Source organism: Canis lupus, chromosome 26, assembly GCF_003254725.2.
Source record: "Canis lupus dingo isolate Sandy chromosome 26, ASM325472v2, whole genome shotgun sequence".
NCBI lineage: Eukaryota > Metazoa > Chordata > Mammalia > Carnivora > Canidae > Canis > Canis lupus.
In genome coordinates, this window is record NC_064268.1 from 14,777,657 (window position 1) to 14,798,121 (window position 20,465).

At 46.2% G+C, this 20,465-nt stretch overlaps 1 protein-coding gene across 3 annotated transcripts; it reads right to left on the bottom strand.

Annotated features, from left to right (window-relative positions):
• Window positions 1-121: 121 nt before the first annotated feature.
• Window positions 122-18,871, bottom strand: WSB2 (WD repeat and SOCS box containing 2). 3 transcript variants are annotated; one of them, XM_025474115.3, is made up of 9 exons: window positions 18,744-18,871; window positions 12,382-12,550; window positions 7,391-7,635; window positions 7,107-7,238; window positions 4,667-4,767; window positions 3,277-3,449; window positions 2,421-2,531; window positions 2,187-2,294; window positions 122-1,554 (listed from the first exon to the last, which is right to left on the bottom strand). In XM_025474115.3, the coding sequence occupies exons 1-9, from the start codon at window positions 18,754-18,756 to the stop codon at window positions 1,392-1,394; spliced, it is 1,215 nt and encodes a 404-aa protein (XP_025329900.1). In that variant the 5' UTR covers window positions 18,757-18,871; the 3' UTR covers window positions 122-1,391. The 3 variants fall into 3 exon arrangements, with proteins under 3 accessions (XP_025329900.1, XP_025329899.1, XP_025329898.1); XM_025474114.3 differs by lacking the exon at window positions 18,744-18,871 and adding an exon at window positions 15,709-15,946; XM_025474113.3 differs by lacking the exon at window positions 18,744-18,871 and adding an exon at window positions 13,023-13,637.
• Between the last annotated feature and the right edge of the window lie 1,594 nt (window positions 18,872-20,465).

Genomic DNA, 20,465 nt, shown 5'->3' on the forward strand with positions numbered 1-20,465 from the left:
TTTCAAGATAACCACAAAATTAAGAATTTGCCCAAGCCGTTCCCCACTGTCCTGTTGTACTCACTTGTTTTAAAAGGTGATTTTTTTTTCTTAGTGGAAAAAATGAAACAGTGAGCCAAGAGCTTTTTAACTTTTCCTTCAATGAAAGCCTCTCATCTTGAAAAGAAATGTTTTTCTTCAGCAACAAAGGTGGTAGAGGAGACTCTTGTACTTTTGCAACAAGTTTTATAATGTTAACACTGGCCTTCATAAAGCACCTAGTAAGAAAGCCAAAGGATAAGATGTTGCATTTCTTTTAAAATAATTTAAAATATATTAAATTTTCCAAAGGCAGATTTCATTTGAATGAGGTGTCTTGATCGATAACTACACACCACTGAAGGAGAACAGTACTTTCAAGGAGCTATTTTTGTTAAGGGGTAGAGTTGAAACTGGCTGATTAGTCTGCTGAGGTGAAGCAGCAAGTCAGACCGTACGTGAAAATCAGCCAAAGGGGTGACAACAATTCTCTACACAATGAAGAAGAGACATCTTCACAACTGTTCGACTTAAGAACTATGGTTTTTAGATACCACGGAGGAAAACACAGTTGTACCTTAACATCTGTTGAGAAAATACAAATAAATATGCTACAAATGGCAAACCACTGACAACTCAGTAGCCATTTGAACAGTCATGCAGTTTAGGAACACATCCTTGTGTAATCGGACATACACATTTGTCATCTCCTGCACATGCACACCACTGTTTATAAAAAAAAAAAAAAAAGCCATTTATAGTGTATCAGTCAGGAGTACGGCCTCTGAGTCACCTGTAATTTAGTTAATACCTCACAGCAGACGGCTCCACGAAAACTTGGTCCTGCTGGTCAGAGGGAGCTGGAGGAAGGAAAGCACTTGCCAACATCAAAGCCACTCTGACACAGCAGGAGAGAACTTTAAACAATGTCACCACTGCACCTAGATGTGATAGTGACATGTATGAGGCAGAAGCCATACTTTGCCAGTACTTGCCAGTCAAGGGAATAATCTGCCACTACAGAGAGGCTCTCAAGGCCTTGTTACTCTGCTTATCAAATCAACAGGAGTAACTGCGCTCTGAATCAAAATGACCTGGAAAAGCGTTGGATACTGCCGTCTCTAAGTGGGCTGAGGATTTCAGGTGAGGCTCTGCTGCCATGAAAGAGGAATCCTCTCCGTGGCTGAGTCCCACAGGTCACGGAGAGAAACGGATGACTAGTCCACCAAAATCTGCTTTTGCTACACTCTGTTCACTATCTCAAAGAGAAATTCTATTTCAATCCAAGACCAGACGTTTGGCCCATCGTTCCAGCTACTCCTCTGCCAGGAAGGCTTATCTTGCTACAAGAAAACAAGACTATGGCGCGTGGCTTAAAAAGTCCTGTATGTGAGGAACTCTTTCATTTTCTTGGGGATCGGCAGTGCTAGCACTTGGTAGGTGGTCAGGAAACTTCGAAGGGCTTTTCGGCATAAGTGCTTCAGTGAGGACAGGACCCGAGGAGCTGTCCAGAACTGGACGTGGCCATCCCTTGTCCTGAAACCAAAGAGAAACCAGCGCTTTAAGACAGACCTTAGAAATCCATGTTTTCACTGTGATGGATATTACTGTTTCTACTCTGACTTGCATTAGCAGGAGACACCCAGGGAGTGCAATGCAGCCCTTAAATGCAACCCTGATGGTTGAAATCAACGTTAAGGCTGTAATGCTGAATAATTAAGGCCACTGAGAGGATCGTAAGAACTCGAGACACCTTTGTTACCAAAGTGCTATCTGTGAGCAACGGCCCCTTCTCAATCACATTGTGAGTTCCAATGTATCAGAGGGAAGAGTGCTGCCTCCTGAATTATAGATGCTCCCTATAAGGTGGTCTCTGCCCTAAATGGTTTTCCAGCGATTCTGCATCATCTCAACTTACGCCTCCTTGTGGACTTGGCCCATTAAGTGGCACGAATCACAGTTTTTTAGTTACATTTAGATTAAATACTAAGAGTAAATGATAGCCTATAATGGCAGAAAAGAATATTAGAATTTTGTGTCATCTTGGATTTCCTTAAAGCCTTCATCATAGGCAAGAACATTCTAGATTCTTTCTTTCCTTAAAAAGCTACATGGTACACTCAGCAGAAACTGTTCTCCATCTGTTCAGCTATCAGACACATACATACCCTGTGGCAATAACTCCACCATGTGGAAAAAATGTGCAGCAAAGACCATTGGTCATAGGAGCAAATGCAATTGGAGTTTTCAGTTCCAGGGCCCAGATCCTGAGGAGTCTGGACAAGAAATAGAGAAAAGAAATGTTCACACATTAGTAGACCTGGGGCCAGACCCGGAGGGTGATGCTACAGTGACTTGCAGAGATTTGCTCTGAGGCCACACACAGAATTTCTCTTCATTACCTGTCATCTGCCACTGTGGCGAGGTACAAGCCTTCAGGAGAGAAGCACACAGATCTCAGGGAGCTAATGTGGACGTCGCTGTCATCCATGGGGGGGTCAAGTTGCGTGTGGCTGAGGAGAAAGAAACAGGACAGTAGGCCTGGGGTGACAGCCACTTTCCACCCTTCACCTTCATTCCTGGGCAGGTGGCCCAAATGCTGTGGCTATATGATAGGCTCAAAGACCTAGTCTTACCCCATATGGAAAACCTTGGGAAAAGCAGACTGGAAAAAGAAGCGTATTTCCTAAGTGTCTCATGGAAGGGGCTAAAGAGTTAGTCACACTCCCTGTACTAATTTCCTTACGCAAAGTAGGTCAGCCCTCACTTTAATGCCACAGTACAAACTGAAAGTCTTTTTTCAGCTAAGATACATGATAATTATAGGACTACCTATTATTTGCTTCAGAAAACAACAGAGAGGAAAAAGACCCAAGTTTGAGAGAACATGAAAATTCATTTTGGAAATACCAGTTTCAGTAAGAGGATCATTCTGAACTTGCTACTACAGTTATTAGTAAATGGAAAGAAACAGTCATTTTGAGGTTTCATTATCACTGAATCCAGAGAAGTACACAGAGCCTCCTATACTGGTAGCCTCGAAGGCACTTGGGTCTGATTTGAGAACATAAGTGACAATGGAGTGCCACTGCATGCCACTGTCTCAGAAGCAGCACTGAATGCACAGTGCTTCTTACCCAGGCTGTCCCCTTCCCTGCCCCGGACTCTACGAGGGCCGTGCCTAACCCAAGGCAGCTTTCTCATCAGTCACCCCGACCCCCTGCCCACGAAAGTCATCAGCAGGGATTCCATCCTTACTGGAGTAACCTCAGCCTCTCGCCAGTATAGGGGTCCCACATGATCACATTGGTATCATAAGAAGCGGTGACAAGCAAGGCGGAGTCAGGGGAGAAGTCACAAGACACAACACTGCTTTGGTGGCCCTCTAGCTTCCGGATTAATGTGTAGGATCGCATGCTCCATAGAAACACCTGTGGAAAGGAATAGGTGCCTGGTTAAGGGTGGCAATAAAGTGCTTAGAATGTGAACAGTGAGTGAAATGACATAGCAATGCCTACGTCAAACCCCACGGCCAGGTGAAGCCAAGCTCTCCACTTTTGTATAGCTCTCCCAGAATGCATCACAGCGGTTAAGGTAAAGGAATAGGTCTGAATTCTTGAGACACCCAACCAGTACACATGTTCAAGGGGCCTGCTCTGAGGGAGAATAAACCCAGCCAACCTTGGGAAGACCACCTGCCAAAATGTACCATTAGATTTCTGAGTTTTGCTTCTGAGCCCTGTTTGCAAAATCACAGTGTGTTCTGATGAAGACTCAAGCCAAGAACTATCTTGTCTTTTCAGTTAAAACCAAAAACAGGGGTCAGGTGAGCTCCAGGGCTCCCAACAAAGCAGTGGCACCTTGCCAGTACATTTTACACCATGTGTTTACAGAATGGTGGGAATCTGCCCTACAACTGTACATATGATCTGATGTGGTTCATCACTTGAAAGGTCTTTGAGAATCATTAAAAATGAGATCTTATTTTCTTCCCTTTAAACTCGATTCCACATCATTCCAAACCCTAAATAAATGATTAACCACCTGGCCTGTACCACATAGTGAACTCAACTTTTCCCGAGGTAGTCACAGCAAACAGTTCAATACAGATGTAAAATTTACACAAACTGTTTCCAAATTGTTCTTGAGTTTCTAATACTTTCTTAAATAAGAGACGTCAGAACACCGTTCAACTAAGTAACCATCCATTTTGATTTGAAATGGAAATCCAAATTACACAGATTCTAATTAAATTGTTCAGAGGGAAATCTGAACAGAGAAATGGGTTACAACTTCTAGAATCTGAGACTCCAAAAATTTTTTTAAAAAGCTGAGACTCCAAGGGGAAAAGAAATTTAAAAAGCACAGTTTTATTATTTTGTAAAGGCAAACAAACAGCCCATCTCCAGTGATGAGAGTAATCCATCTACTTAAACACCTCCTCTCTTTTGGTTTATGTCAAAATGCAAATCAAAAGAGAGCAGGAGGAGGTGCTGGCCCATAAGCATGCCTTCTGTTAGAGCTGGTTTGCAGATGGATTTTGAGGCACTGGGCTTATTTGCCCTCTCACACATAAGGCCCGTTCAGACCTCCAGGTCTTGCTAGACTCTGGCAACAGAGGAAATGGCACCCAATGTCCGAGCCTTACCGACTTCTCTCCAGCTGCAGAGCACAGCATGCTGCAGTCGGGGGAGATGGAGCAGCAGTAAACCCACTGCAGGTGGCCCGATAACACCTGAATCTGTTTACCTGGCACAGAAAAGGAGCAAACGGTGAACCAATTCCCATAACCATACAGCTAGGGGACAGGACTGGTAGTAATGGCCCACCTACCCAATATATTCACCTGGTTCTCTATCAACTGAGCCCAAAGGCCCACTTTCTTTAATGCAGAGAAAGAAATACACCATGATTTGTCATTTAAACACCTGATATCTATTAATACAATATTTTAATCCCCAAGGAAATCATTACCTCCCGTTTCACCAAAATCCACAAGATCAGTAGGATAAAGGCTGTACATAGATCAGATCCAACCCCTTTGATAGTAGAAAACATTCTTTTCAGACTACCCACCGCCCACCCCCACCCGACTACCTCTAGTACTTTGAAGCATCCTTTCAAATGTTAAGAATGTTCTATCTTCACTTCTGTAGTTTACACTCTAATGGTCTCGCCCTCTCCCAAGGGTCCCACTGCTCTCTCTCTCACCCTCACCAGAGTGTCTGGATAGTGACGGTGCAGAATAACGAGGACCATGTGCTCTGCAGTCAGGAGAACTTGTGTTTGAACCCTGACTCCACTGATTACTCAGCACATACCCCAGGCCCACTCACATAATTGCTCCAGTTCTGAGTTTTGGGAAAAAATTAAATGCCCATCCATAAGCATAAGAGACCATGTGGATATATGGAATACATCTACCCCATTAATTCAGATGGCACTAAGGATCTAGATTTTCCGTTTTATGGGGAAAATGTGAGGAACCCATTTTTGTGGAACAATATCCCAAAGCCCACAAATATAAGTGTCTTAAGTGTCTAAGAAGGATCATGCAAGTATAGAGGGAAATACAAAAGGTTCTTAGCATGGGTCATGATTACAGGGTGATTACAGGGAAGGCAGTGGTGGGGTGGACAAAATAGGGAAAGAGACGGAGAGGATGAAAACCAAAACAAAAAAGGGAAAAAACTTTTATGAACATAATAGTTATGCATATGCCTTTAAGAGTGTGTGTGTGTGTGTGTGTGTGTGTGTGTATGGGTGTATATAGTGTTATTACTAATAAGTCATGGTTTCTTCAGCCATCAAATAAGAATAGTAGTACCAACACCCACCCCCAACCCCCGGGGTGGTTGTGAATGCTGAACAAATTTGGGCAGGGCTCCATACCTACAAACACTACTTAGCCCCCTCCCCTCCTGAGAAAGTCCTAGTGCGCTTGCCAGCTCCCAGTCCCCTTCAGCTAGTCTTCCCTTCCCAACCACGGAAAGATTTAAAGTCACTTCAAGGATCTTCTTTAGATGGTGACAAGCTGCCTCTGGATACACGTTAAAAATGGTACTGCCTTGGAGAAGCCTTCCCATCAGCAGATCTATCTTGTGACTTCAAGTTCCACAGCTGAGGGCAGAGACTACCCAGAGTTCTCTTGGTGACCAGATCCTATCAGATGAGGATACCACAAGCACCAACTTGGCAGTCTGACAAGTCATCAGCCGTGATTCTAAGAGGGCAGGAGTAGGTCCCCTCATGGTTGAGGAAAGCTAGCAGTCATGGCTGGGGCAAGAGTACCGGCGCCTTGGTATTATTGGGGGTGGGTGTGCCTCTGTTTTACCTGTTCATGTTGCCATTTCCTCCTTCCACCGCCCTCCAGCCCCTGCGTCCTGCCCACATGGGGAATAAAGGGCCTGGCAATAAATTCCCCTTCCCTATGTCACCTTTCCAGTTGAAGATGTATGGGCCACCTCTCTATACAGTTCTGCCCAAAGCAAAATTCCACCAAAGTTGAACCTCTCTAGCTAAGAGGATTCTGGGCAAAGATTACACTTCACAAAGAAACTTCATTTCTAATAGGAAGTACCCAACATGGACGACTTCCTCTAGATCAGTGGTCCTCAACCTAGGGAGACTATGCCTCCACACGGACAGGGAGCAATGTATGGAGACGTTTTGGCTGTCACAACTACAGGAAGTGCTTCTAGCATCTGGTAGGGAGAGCCCAGGGATGCTGCTCAACATCCTAGAATGCACAGACAGCCTGTAACAAAGAATTAGTGTGCCCAAAATGTCAATAGTGCCATGGTTGAGAAAACTTATGTGACATCATCTATTTTCGACAGGGGTGAAAACTGATTCCTAGTAATCATGTACAAAGTATACATATGCATTCAGTGCATAAACAGTGTATTTTTGGTATTGATGTTCTCATGGGGACGAGGCAGGTGTGTGATTAGGAAAAAAGGTCTTAAAAGAGTCCTTAGGAAATTCAGTTGAGAAACACTATTCTAGATAAAAGTGATACTGGTAAAGTAGAGAAAGGGCAAATATAGTATTTTTAGAGCTACCAAGTAGTTCCATCACTTCCATACCATGTTTATTCAGGTCCCAGATGCGAAGAGTCTTATCCCGAGATGCCGAGACCAAAATCAAACTGCCACTGGGTGTGAAGCTCAGATCTCTCACAACATCTTGGTGGCCAGAAAGATTCAAAAGCAGGAGCCCTGGCATGGGAGCAGGAGCACTCAGTCAGTGGGAGAGGCAGCAGCCAGTCTGCTGGTCATGACTACGCCCCTCAACCAACGAGGAGGCTGGCAGCCTCTCTGGTCCCGGAGAACATGCACCCTGGGACCTTGTCCCGCCAGAAAAGACCTACCTGTCTGCACCTCCCAAATCTTGATCTGCCCATCATTGAGGCCTGTAGCAAGGATTAGGCAAGAGATGTCCGGCACTTGGGGATGGTGGCGTGCCCAAAGCTTCCTGCTAGGTGGAGAAGGCCACGGGCTAAAGGCCAAACCCCAGACAATCTGCCCACAATCCAAAGTCTTCTCCTTCGGGCTGCCTCGTCCTTTTGTATCATTTTTGCTGCTTCGGCTTTTGGCTTCAAACCCTTTAGGGATGCTGCAGGAAGCAGAGATTTCTTCGTAAGTCAAAAATTGCCACTGAGTCAACCAACTTTTCCTGCCATGATATTGGCATGCTGAGACATTAAGGTTCTAGAAACAAATTGGTCTTCGGTGAATTCTGGCATGACTTTTCATTTCTTTTTAGAATTCCCATAACAAAGACTTCACTAGCCTTAGTTCATACCGTTTGTGATAGTCCTGCAATGGGATGACCTGCCTTGTGGGATAACTAGATCACAGGAGCTCCAGGGAGCCATACGCTTCCTCAGAAAGTTCTCTCAGGTTTGGTGCATGGAAGGAAAGATGCACACAGTTTTTCCCATGAGGAAGAAAGCATGCTGTAGGTTTGGAACTAGGACAGATCTTAGAACTTGAATAGCCATCTGCTGCTCCCTGCCTGACGAGTCCTTTTATCTCTAGCTTAGAAAGCCCCAAGGAGCAAGAAAATAAAGCCTTTTTTGGCTCACACAGTTTGCTTGGTACAAGTTGGTTTCTACCTCCACTATGTTCTAACCAATTAGTGAGGTTCTTTCACTTACTTCTCTGGGTACATCCAGCACAGGAACCAACCAGCAGGGGGAAAGAGCCCACAGAACTGTGGCGAGCTACACTGACCTCAAAGATCCCATGGCCTGAACCGCTCCTTTTATGTTCTACTTATGGTGAAACACAGGCCCAGATGAGCTGCATGAGATTAATTCCCTAAGATCTAGACCCTGCCCATCACCCCCACAGCAGACCAAATCTAACAGGCTTGAGCAGTTGGTTAGCCCTGAGGCTCAAAATCGAAGTTTATTGTCTGCAGTATACTTTATCAGTACAAGTAGTAAGTCCTCCTTTTCTGTGTGACCCTGAACACACTCTGGGGTGTATTAAACTAGGGAAATGAAGATGACGAAGCTGGAACCCAGTTCCATGAAAAATCCTATATTCAATGTATATGTAACTAAGACCTCTTTATGCATTAGACTTGCCCCAAAGTTGTGAGTCATATTTTTGCCAAGTGTGTGGTTGAAATATTTTAATACTTCATATTAAATTTAACATTCTTTTAAAAAGAATTTTAACCAAGCTCACCAATAAAATTAGAAGGGAATAATTGAGGCAAACAGGCTCCATCAGCTCTAAAACTGTTAGTCGAAATCACAGGTTGGCAAGCTACGCCCAGGCCAGCAATCTGTTTTTATAGATAAGGTTTTATTTGAACACCACCACGTTCATTTGTTCACATGCTGTCAATGGCTGCTTTCACACTGTAACAGCAGAGCTGAGAAGTCTCAATCAAGACTATATGACTCCCAAAGCCAAAAATATTTCCCACCTGAGCCTTCAAAGGACAAGTTTGCTGATCCCAGGTCTCAAAGGTCAAATGTAGCTTGAAAACTTTGTCCTGACAAACATCTGAATGTGATAATGAATGTCTTTTTGACTGACCCTGCTCAATCCACATGCCTCCCAGAGCTGCCTAGGCCTGGCACAGGGGTCTAGGTCTGCTATCCAGGGAAGCCGTGTGGAAAAGGCAAGCCACAGGGAAAGCTCTGTTAGGACAGTTTGGTACCACCAAACCTACATTTATTTTTTTATAAAATCCTAATTTCTGCATTTGATTAAGGAAAAATCTGTAGCTACTTTATTGAAAAGGAATTAAGGCACATCTGCATATTAATTCATCTTAACATCATAGATTTAATTTCTCTAGAAAGAGATACTAAAACCTCCATTTTAGGTGTAGAGTTAATTTTCCTAGGCTCACAAAATCAGGGGCAGAACTGGAACAAGAACTTAAGTCCTGGGTATCCAAGCCTACTACTTAACAGATCCCCTGGACTTCAGAGTTTGCCAATGAATCAAGGGATGAGTTACGTGGGGGGTGCATGCACAGGAAAGGGATGGCTCAGGGCAGGGCAGAGTCACTGGGGGAATTTAACTTTACTGAAATTCAAGTTTCTAAAAGCTGCACAAGGTAGTACAATTATTTGGTTAGTACCAACTATTTCCTCAATACCAAAAGCACTATTTTTTTAAAAGTGTGCAGCACTTCAAACAAGAATCTAAAAACTTCTGATTGCCCCTTTTAAAGGACTTTTAAAATAACAATTATTTTAAATTATAAAAGTAATAAAGATGTGGGGAAAATTTGGAAGTGAGACAAGTAATAAAATAAAAATTACCCATAATCCTAACACTACTCTAGCCAGAGTAAACATTTCACTTTTGAGTTTTTATTTATGCATATGTACCTAAGTTTTTCAAAGACAAATTTGGGGGGAATCCCTGGGTGGCTCAGTGGTTTAGCGCCTGCCTTCATTTCATGCCCAGGGTGTGTGATCCTGGAGTCCTGGGATCGAGTCCCACATCGGGCTCCCTGTGTGAAGCCTGCTTCTCCCTCTGTCTGTGTCTCTGCCCCTCTCTCTCTGTGTGTCTCTCATGAATAAATAAAATCATTAAAAAAAGACAAATTTGGATATTACACATATGGTTTTATAGCTTACTTTTTTATTAAGTCTTATAAACATTTTCCTAAGTTATTATTCTTCAAAATGTGTGATTTTTCCCTAAAACAAGTAACTTCTCACTTAACATATTAAACAATAACATTTCTCTTATTATTTTAAGCAACAGATACACAAAATGGATTAATACTCAAGTTCCCTGAGTTTATACTGGACAGATAGATATATTTACCTGTAGTGACATATATGTTTGAATATAAGAATGATTTTCAGGAAAACAGAGTTTTCATTTGTACACTTTTAAAAAAAATTCTTTTTCAGACTCTAAATTTATACCAGACTGGATATAAAGTTGAGTTTCTTGCATTTAGGGTAAGATATCAATAAAAAAATTGAAAGACCTCAGCATTCTCATTAAACTGACCACAGAAGGAACTGAAAATCATGATTAAAAAAAAAGTCTCTGAAGGCTGCAAAAATATTCTATGACAATGCCATGATTTCCTTTACCATCCTTTCACTACCAGGTTTTAAGTGATTTCTGATTTTTCCCTACTATAGAACTAATTCCGTGATGAAAGTCAGTGTATAGAAATAGATGACCCCATTTCTGAGATTCCTAGTAGCAGGAAAAACATCTTCAAGGTCCTTGATGCAGAATGCCGAAAAGCCAGATGTACACCCCTCAATCCTAGTGGTGCCCAGAATACTTGTCTTAGCAAGCTCTTGTTGGTGGGACCTGTCACCAAGGCCACAAGTTCCAGACTGAACTTACAAAACACTTTAATCTAATGTGCAATTTATAAGAAATGCCTAAAGAAAAATAAATGGGACCCTCAAGGGGAGGGGCCACAGTGGGTTTATTTCAAGATTCCCAGCCCCTAGCTCAACGTCAGGCAAAGATTTCCAACAAATGCTGCCTGAATAAACACAGACCCATGTGGAGTTGCCCTGTCCCTGGTTGGGCCATCTGACCTGGAGCTCACACCATGCAGACGCTGGGCCCTGTCCAGCCCAAAGAAAGAAACCAGTGAATACCAGAAACAATTTGGCTGATAAAAAAAAAAAAAAAACAAAAAACAAATTTAAAAGTGGGCAAAGGATGTGCAATGGATGTTTCTTCAAAGAATATATACCACAAGGTGCTCCAAGTCAGAAACCATCAGGAAATGCAAATCCAAACAATGAGATGCCATTTCCCATTCTACTAGGATGGCTCTGCTAGAATGGAAAAGACAGGGACGCCTGAGTGGCTCAGTGGTTGAGTGTCTGCCTTTGGCTCAGGACGTGATCCCATAGTTCCGGTATTAAGTCCTGCATCGGGCTCTTTGCACAGAGCTTGCTTCTCCTCCCTGTGCCTCTCTCTGTCTCTCTCTGTGTGTCTCTCACGAATAAATGAATAAAATCTTTAAAAAAAAAATAAAATGGAAAAGACAGAAAATAATTAAAGTGTTGAGGATATGGAACAGGTGTGGAGGATATGGAAATCCCACACATCACTGGTGGGACTGCAAAATGGCACAGCCACCTTCAGCAGCAGTCTGTTTTCCAAGTGGTGGAATACTGCAAGCACGTGTCCATGCAAAAGAATGCCATCCATACATGTGCACAGCAGGATTATGCAAACAGCCAAAAAGGGAAAACCACCTTAGCGTCCAGCAACTGATAAATGTATACATAAGGTGAGCTGTCTCCATACAATGGAGGATTATTGGGCAGTAAGAGGAAATGCTGATACCATAAGAGGGATGACTGGAAACCTTATCCTCAGTGCAAGAAACCTATCACAGAAGACTATACGGTGTAAGATTCAATGTACAGAAGTCCAGAATAAGCAAGTCAACAAAGACAGAAAGGGGATTTGAGGCCGCTCAGGGCTGGAGATTGGAGGATGACAAGTGAGGGATGTGGGGCTGCTTTCTGTGGCAATGATAATGGTTTTGAGATTAATCATGGTGAGAGTTGCACAACTCCCTGCATATACTAAAAGCCACTGAACTGTGTGCTTTAAATGTGCAGATTGTATGGTATGTAAATTATATCTCATTAAAGCTGTTAAAAAATAACAGCAGGGCTAACATGATCTCCACAGAATTAATTTTCACACGAACTGACCGTGGGACTCTGGAAACCCCAATGATCAATTTCTGAACTGCTGGCAGCCATCCCCCCCTTCCTGTGCTCAGGCAGGGAGACCCCAAAGGGCAGGGAGTAAAGTGGGAACCCACTCTGGTTCCCCGCCATGAGAACTTCCCCATTCCTCTGGGTTTGGGGGTGTGAGAACTTACAACTGCTCCTCCAGCGGCCAGGGGATCAGCTTGACGATGCAGTGTCCTTGAGACCAAGCGAACCAGGAACCATCTGGGGAGAAGGCGACACTCCAGGTCTCACAGCTCGACTTCCAATCAAACTGATGGGGGCGCCCGGGCTTGAGCTCAGCAAGCAGCAGCGGTTCCTCTGAGACAGGAGACAGCATGCTTCAAATAAACACTCTCACTTCCAGGGGCGAGGGAAGTAGGGAGCCAGGCTCCGGACCACCTTGCTGACTCAGACCCAGGAAAGCCACCATCTCCCCACGGCAATGGGTGATAGTTTGGATTCCGGGAGGGAGTTGTCATTTAAATGACCTGCGGCAATCACAGGAGCCACAGGCCACATTCCAGCGCAGTTACTCAGCCCTGGCACTGGCCACTGCCGGTTAACCATGACTCAGAGTAACCTTTGTACGAGTGACCCGGGTGAATGGGGGCCTCATTTTCCTATGAATGCCTGAAGAGGAAGAAAGGAGAGCCGGTCAGGCTGGGACCAGGCTAGATGGTACAGATTAGGAAGCCTTCCAATGGATTTAAGGTCTCCCCAAAAGAACCTGCCAGCTGGGGAGCCAGTGCAAGAAGGAATGTCTGAAACTCAAAGGCTCCCGGTCACTCACCAGCATCCTCCTCCTCATCAAGGCGAAAATGTGCAGCACCCGCCATGCTTCCTGTCGTTCAGACCCCTTGATCTGGCCTCCCATTTCCATCTCTGCTCTAGTTTAAACTTCATCCCAATCTCGCCCAGAACTTTTATAAGACAGCCCTGATTTTCCTGGCCCCAGGAACTCTGCTAAAGCTGGAACACACATCACCTTTCCCTCACATTCCAAGGCTCCCACCTGGGTACACAGTGAGGGCAGCGGAGCCCAGGCCCGCCTCCTTCCTGTGACCTCTGGCCACCTGCCACACTCTGGCCACACCCCAAGCAGCTCACTCAGGTTCACACCTGAACTGATGAGAATCCCAAGCACATATCCTGATCTCTACCCAGGCAGAAATCAGTCCCATCCTGCTTACTTCATTATCTCCTATAGTTACAAATTACCCTCTACCAGAATTTAAGCACCCTGTTCGAACACCAAAATGATTTCATTTTCCTTTCCCTCGGGGCTGTGCATGGTGCCTTGTGAAGAGCGGGTGCTGCATTGGCGCTTCTTCAGCCACCTGGAGGGCAGTTTCTAGGTCAAGTCTCTACTCTAACAGAAGGTTCTCAAATGGCTGATGCAGATCATAAGTTAAAGGCATTCAGGGGGATCCCTGGGTGGCTCAGAGGTTTGGTGCTTGCCTTCGGCCCAGGGTGTGATCCTGGAATCCTGGGATGGAGTCCCACATCAGGCTCCTTGCATGGAGCCTGCTTCTCCCTCTGCCTGTGTCCCTGCCTCTGTCTCTCATGAATAAATGAATAAAATCTTTTTTTTTTTTAAGATTTATTTATTTATTCAGAGAGACAGAGAGGCAGAGACACAGGCAGAGGGAGAAGCAGGCTCCATGCAGGGAGCCTGATGTGGGACTCGATCCTAGATCTCCAGGATCACACCCCAGGCTGCAGGTGGCGCTAAACCACTGCGCCACCGGGCCTGCCCAATGAATAAAATCTTTGAAAAAAAAATTAAAAAATAAAGGCATTCAGAATTTTGATCACTAATTATGATTATGATACATACTCCTATAAAAACTGGCTTCCATTCCGAATGAGGTCACTTCCTGATGGCTACATTCCACTTCAGTAGTTTTGAGACCTTGACCCTTTTATGCCTGTCACCAGATAGATACTAATTTAAACAGCCCCTATTTCATATATTTTAGGATACACCTTTAGAGGTCTTCTCACACTTTGACCTCACTGAAATCAGGATGTGTCTTACACATGATGAATTTTTATAGTTAAATAGGCAGTATTTTTTTCTCAGTGATACATATAAACCATGGTATCTTGGGTTCAACGAAACAGATGGTAAACATGCATATGTAGTGAGAAGCATATCTGTATATGATATTTATATATGTATATATATAATACTTCCTGGTATATATAATATAGAAGATAATGTAGGTAACTACCTCATTTTATAAAATAAATGTGTTGCTGAAGATTCTGTCTTTAAATAGAATTTTAATCTATGAGACCTTTGGTGGTTTTGCCATTTAAAGAAAAATTAAGTTTCCTTGCAAAGAGAATATTCATTTCGAGGTTCTATGTATAAATCTAGGTTTTAATACATTAAGTCTATCTAAACTGGCATTTGTTTAGGCCTAAACAAAGGATTTCTCCTGAAATCTGTACGTTTGTACATGGCATCTTTTCATTTACACAATTACTGTCTGTATGAGCATATTCCTTTAGGTGGGAATATATGCATGTTAAAAAGTTATTTTACATTTTCAATCCAAAACAGGTCTCTCAATATTACCAAGCAACTCTGTTGCATTGTCTTCATTCTCATTATTCCTAGACATTTTCTTATGGTGATCTAGCCCTAAACTGTCAATACCTCCTTCATGCAATCCAGTGGTTCTGAAGGGATGGTGCCCCCTGGGGACACGCCGACATGTCTGGAGACATTTTTGGTTGTCATAATTGGGGGTGGAGCTACTGGTATCTAATGAAAAAAAGTCATGGAACCTACTAAGCATCCTAGAGTACACAGGACAGCCCTCCCTAACAAAGGATTATCTTGCTCAAAACATCGATAGTGCTAAGGTTGAGAAACTCAGATGTAGTCAAATATTAAATGACATCGATTGATCTGGAGGAACATTTTTATCTATTGGAGGATAGATATCTATTCCACCCTGATAATATTCACACTTGGTTCACCTCCTCCACAACAGGCTGTAGAAACTATCTATCCTCTTGACACCAAGAAGGCTTGGCCGATACAAAAAGGGGTCCTCCTTGTTTTCTTTTCCTTACTTCCCAAACCAAATCCATTAACAAGTTTTATCAAGGCTGTTTCCAAAAGGCTTGGCAAACCTAACCTCTCTCCATCTCCATGGCTACTATTCTAATCTATGCAAACCATCTCATCAACGTCATCTCTCACTAAGCAGCCTTCCAACTGTTCTAGCTTCCATTCTGCTCCTCCCCATCCATTCTCAAGTGATCGGTTTCAACCATTCTTAGAATAAAATTCAAGCTCCTTACCATGCCCCTGAAGCCTTGTATAACCTCACCCCAGGCTTTCATCTCCTATCTGGGCCTATAACTCTCCCCTCTCTGCCCCAGGCTCCAGCCTTCCTCACCCCCTGACTGTGCTCAATTAGTTACCACCTGAGGGCCTCCGGACAAGCTAGTCTCTTCACCTGGCATACCCTTCCATGACTGGCACCTTCTCTTCATTCGGTCTTGGCTCAAATAACTCCTTCGAGTCAATCTCCTTCACAACTCCTCACGTCATGTTATTTACAACACAGTCACCATTATGACTAGTTATCTATCTCCCCCCAACCAGGACAAATCCAGAGAAGCAAGGACCTCGTATGTTTATCCTCAGTGCTGAACAGAGTTCCTGGCAGAGAGCAGGCAGGCAGTATTTGTTGAATAAATAAACATGGTACACCTCTTTAAATATAAACAAAATGAAGCCCCTTAAAGTATTATGATGCCTATGCCAAACATTTCATATGAAATGCTTCTTAAACAAGAGCCATACCCAGATTTCACACTCTATTTCTGTGATTTGGAGATTTAATCTCCTGCTATTTCAGGCTCAGGAATCCAGGAGCTAAAAGAAGAAAAAAACTCAGGGACTCCTGTCTCTTCATTTCTAGAACTAAGGAAATTCTGAAGTGGAGTCTGGGCCCAAACTAAACTTGGCTGCTGGGGGCGAAAAGCCATAATTAGTGCAGAACTTAAAAAAAAAAAAAACAGAGCAGAGAGGATTCAGCTTTCATCTGGGACTGAACATGCCATGGTCCTTCATGGTGAAAAGGCCCACGGATCAGGGTCTTCTAGTTAAACATTGGGCTGTATTTGGACAACCAGGCTGAATGGAAAATATATTTATTATTGGCTTCTTCCACGCAAGGACATTCACCTGAACATAGAGATGGAAGCAATGGCTCACTCCAGCCAGCAAGAAGCTTGATTTTTCCTGCCTTAGCATCTTGACATTAGCTGTTTCATCTGACCCGGAAAATGGTGGGCCCAGATCTTTGTCTGAGGACTCCATTCAGGGCTTAGTGTTGATGTCACCTTCTTAGAGACCTTCCTGGCCTCACTATCTGAAGTGGCTCAGTCACTTTCCTTTCCTTCCGTTCAATTTTCTTTATAGGTACTCGCTCATCTTGCCTTGATTGCTTGTTTTTATATATTTACTGTCTATCTCTTCCCCACCCACCCCCAAACTTGCCTATCTGCTTGCTGCAGCTGTCCGATACAGTAACCGCTAGCCACACTTGACCACTGACCATTTGCAATATGCCAAGTCCAAACTGAGGCGGGCTCTTAAGTATATAACACACGTCATGCTTAGAACTTAGTACCAAAAAAACCTAATATATCAATAATTGTGATTACATGCTGAAATGGTAATATTTTAGATGTGTTGGATTGACAGATACAATTTTAAAACTGGTTTCACCTGTTTCAGTTGTTTAATGCTGCCACTACAACATTTTAAATAACAGTTGTGGCATTCTAGTTCTATTGGTCAGCACTGGCCTAGAGAGTGCCTGGCACACAGTAGATACTCAATAAATATTTGTCGAAAGAATAAATGAATTCTAACCAGTGCTCTGAAGAATATCTACTGTTGTCCATTGTAATCCCATTACAATGGGCTTTATTCAGTTTCAAAAGAACATAAAAGTCTCTAGCCTTTTTTTTTTTTTTTTTTTTTACAGCAACTTGGCAGCTCTCAACAGCTCTGCTCACACCCCAAAACACAGTCGTCAATCTTTAGGAAAAACTCAGAACTGGAAACAGATTCCAGCTAAAAAGGGAGACTAGCTACAGATCGCTTTCAGTTTTAACTATAAGGAGTCAATGGAAACAACAGCGGAAGCTATAAAAAGATTCACATAAGATTCAGACAAACAGTAGGGGCCATTTAAAAAGTGGTAACACTCACTGAAAAGAAAGCCCTTATCTAGATGGGAAGGCAGAGAGAGCTGCCTCTACACCTTTTACTGAATGCCTGACTACAGTAAACAAAGAAATGTCATTTCCCAAATTAAAAAGTTACACCACCCCAGGGAATACCCTGATTTGAACCTACCCACCCACAATCCCCAGCTCCATCAAACTAGCCAGGGAAACGCAAACATCAACAATCAGAATCCTTCAGAGCAAGACGAGGCTTGAACTTCACTGGAAGAGTACCAAGACATTCTGCAACAATTCTAAACCTCAGGCCTTGACCCCTTCTGAGAATTTTCTCTAAAAAAACTGCCTTTAAGCACGGGGGTATATTCAAGAGTTGGAACTCCCAGAATACATCCCAAGCCCACCCCAAATTTCTGTAGAGGGAGAGTTTAGAGGCAAAGTGGTTGGAAGCGAGAAGACAGAGGGATAGTCTGGAGGTTTTGCCTGTGCCTAATAAGCACACATAACAAGCACACTAGATCACACGTTCATTTGGGCCGACTCTCCAAGTACATCCGATACTCTGACTTCGACACTGTTTTCTGATGACAGCTGTTAACAAGGCATGCACCTCACCCATCAATGTATCCTAAACTTGCCCGATCAAACATGCCAGCAAGGATCAGCATCCCCAGCCCCACCCCACCTCTAGAATAAGTCCCCTCTTGGGAGAGACTCGCAATAGATATTTTTAAATAGGGACCCAAACCCCATTCTTACGAACAGGCAAGTTTGGGAAGCCCCCGACCACCCACCCGGGCAAGTCCTATTATTATCCCATTTTGCAGATACAAAACCGACCTGAGCGGCCGGTGCGCGATCACACCGCTCGCAAGGGACGGAGCGGACTCCCACCCACACCTGCAAGTGCGTCACCCGGCACCTGGGCACCCACCCCCGGGGTTATCACCCCCTGCGGGCCCGGCGGCCCCCGCAGTCCCCCTGGGCGTAGGCGTCGGGCCTCGGAGCCTCCCACGGTCCTGGGGGATGCGGACCCCCGGCACGCAGTGGCTCCAGCTCCTCGGGTGCAGTCCGCAGCGGGCGGGAGACCGGGTGGCGGCCTCTGACAGCGAAAGTGAAACAAAGCTGAGCGCCCGGCGCGCCCCCAGCCGCCGGCCCGCGCGGACAGCCCCGGCCTGCGCTCGCCCCGCGCCCCTCCCACGGCCGCGCCCGCGCCCGCGCCCCCGCTCGCCCCGGGGGGAAGGGGCCCGGCCCCGCCCGGCGGGAACCCGCGCGCCCCGGCCCCGCTCACCTCCGGCCTCCATGGAGGACGCGCGCGGCCCCGCGGCAGGCGGCGGGCGCCTCAGCCCCCCGGGCCGCCCGCCCTCATGCCGCCCCCAAACAGCCCGCCCCCGCCCCGGCCCCCACCCCGGCCCCCGCCCCGGCCCCCGCCCCGGCCCCGGCCCCGGCCCCGGCCCCGCCGCCGCGCCCGCCGCCGCCCGGAGAGGCCATCAGCTGCTTCCCGTCACATGGCGGCGGGAGCGGGCGGGGATGCGCGGGGGGCGGGGCACGGGGCGAAGGGGCGGGGCCTCGGGGGAACGGGGTGGGAGGGCGGGGGGGGCCGAATAAGACCGGGATGGGGAGGTACGGCCGACGGCTGGGAGGAACGCGGGGGCGGGGCCGGGGGAAGGGGGGGCGGGCAGGTGACTGCGGACCGGACGCATCCGGGGGCGGGGCTGAGGGAAGGCGGTGGGGGATGCAGGTGAGCGGGGCCGGCTCAAAGCCGGGGGCTGCGGGGACTGAGAAGCCGGGGAGGGGTGAAAGCCGGGTGGGGGCAAGCCGGGAGCGGAAGGAACGCGGCGACAACGGCGGGGGGGGCAGTAGGCGCGGGAGTTGAAGGCAGAAGACGGGGTGCGGCAGGGAGTCCGGGGTGGGGGGCAGGGCTGAGAAGAGAACCGGGGAGGGGGGCGGCGAGCAGGACGGAGACTGCGGCTGGAGAGCGAAGACCTGAAGACGCCAGGGATCGGGGGAGCTGGGGGGTGGCGGAGGGCGAGGAGAGAACTGGGGAGGGGGGCCCGGGAACCCCCTGGAGCCGCTGAGACGGGGGTAGGGAAGGAACGAGACTGCGGAATAAATGGGGGCGCTGGGGCCGGGGACTCGGAGGTTACACGGGAGCCGTGGCGGAGGAGCCTAGCTCCGGGGCTGGGAATGAACGAGGACCAGAGGACGGGGTGCGCCCCGGCTTCTAAAGCGTGGGAACCAGAAAAAGACCAGCCCAGCGGGAAATGGAGGGTGAAAACGAGCGTGTCCGGGTTAAAATGGGCGGTGAGGAAAGAGGCAGCGGGCCGGACCAAAAGAGGGGGGGATCCCAGAAGAGCGGGGGTCCAAAAATGGAGAAGCTGGGTAAACATGGGTGTGACCCGGGAGGGCTGGAGGTCGCGGAAAGAGGTGTTGGGGGACTGCACGGAGAGAAGTGAAACAGGGGCACGGTGGGGGCTCAGGAACCTTCTTGGGGGGATTAAACCCACACATAGGGGCACCTGAGTGGCTTAGTGGTTGAGCATCTGCCTTTGGCTCAGGTCGTGATCCCGGGGTCCTGAGATCTAGTCCCCCATCGGCCTCCCCACAGGGAACCTGCTTCTCCCTCTGCCTGTGTCTCTGTCTCTCATGAATCAATAAAATTAAAAAAAACAAAAAAAAAAAACAAAAAAAAAAACCCCACACATAGTCAAAGGGAGGGGCTGGGTTGAAAGGAACCTGGGATACTGAGGTTAAGGGTTTTGTTAGGGAATAAGAAGAGCTGGGGAGCAAAGTGGGGGGCAGCAGAGGCAACCTGGAGCGCAGTAAAGAAAGCGGGTTTGGTGGGAGGAGGAATGACCTAAGAGGGGGACTGAAAGCTTCCTCTAAGCACTGAGGTCTAGAGCAGGAAATCTGGAGGGATGTGTAGATGTTATAGGGGCTGCAGTTAGCTGAGTGCGGTGAAGAACTCCAAGGCCGCTCAGAGCTACAGGACAGCTGATAGCATTCATCATTT

Coding starts and splice junctions, on each gene's coding strand:
- WSB2 (XM_025474113.3), bottom strand. CDS start 13,068: ATGGCGGGTGCTGCACATTTTCGCCTTGATGAGGAGGAGGATGCTG. Junction 2,532..3,276: donor GAGAGGCTGAGGTTACTCCA/GTAAGGATGGAA, acceptor CTTTCTCCTCAG/CCACACGCAACTTGACCCCC. Junction 2,295..2,420: donor GCCACAGTGGCAGATGACAG/GTAATGAAGAGA, acceptor TTTCTTGTCCAG/ACTCCTCAGGATCTGGGCCC.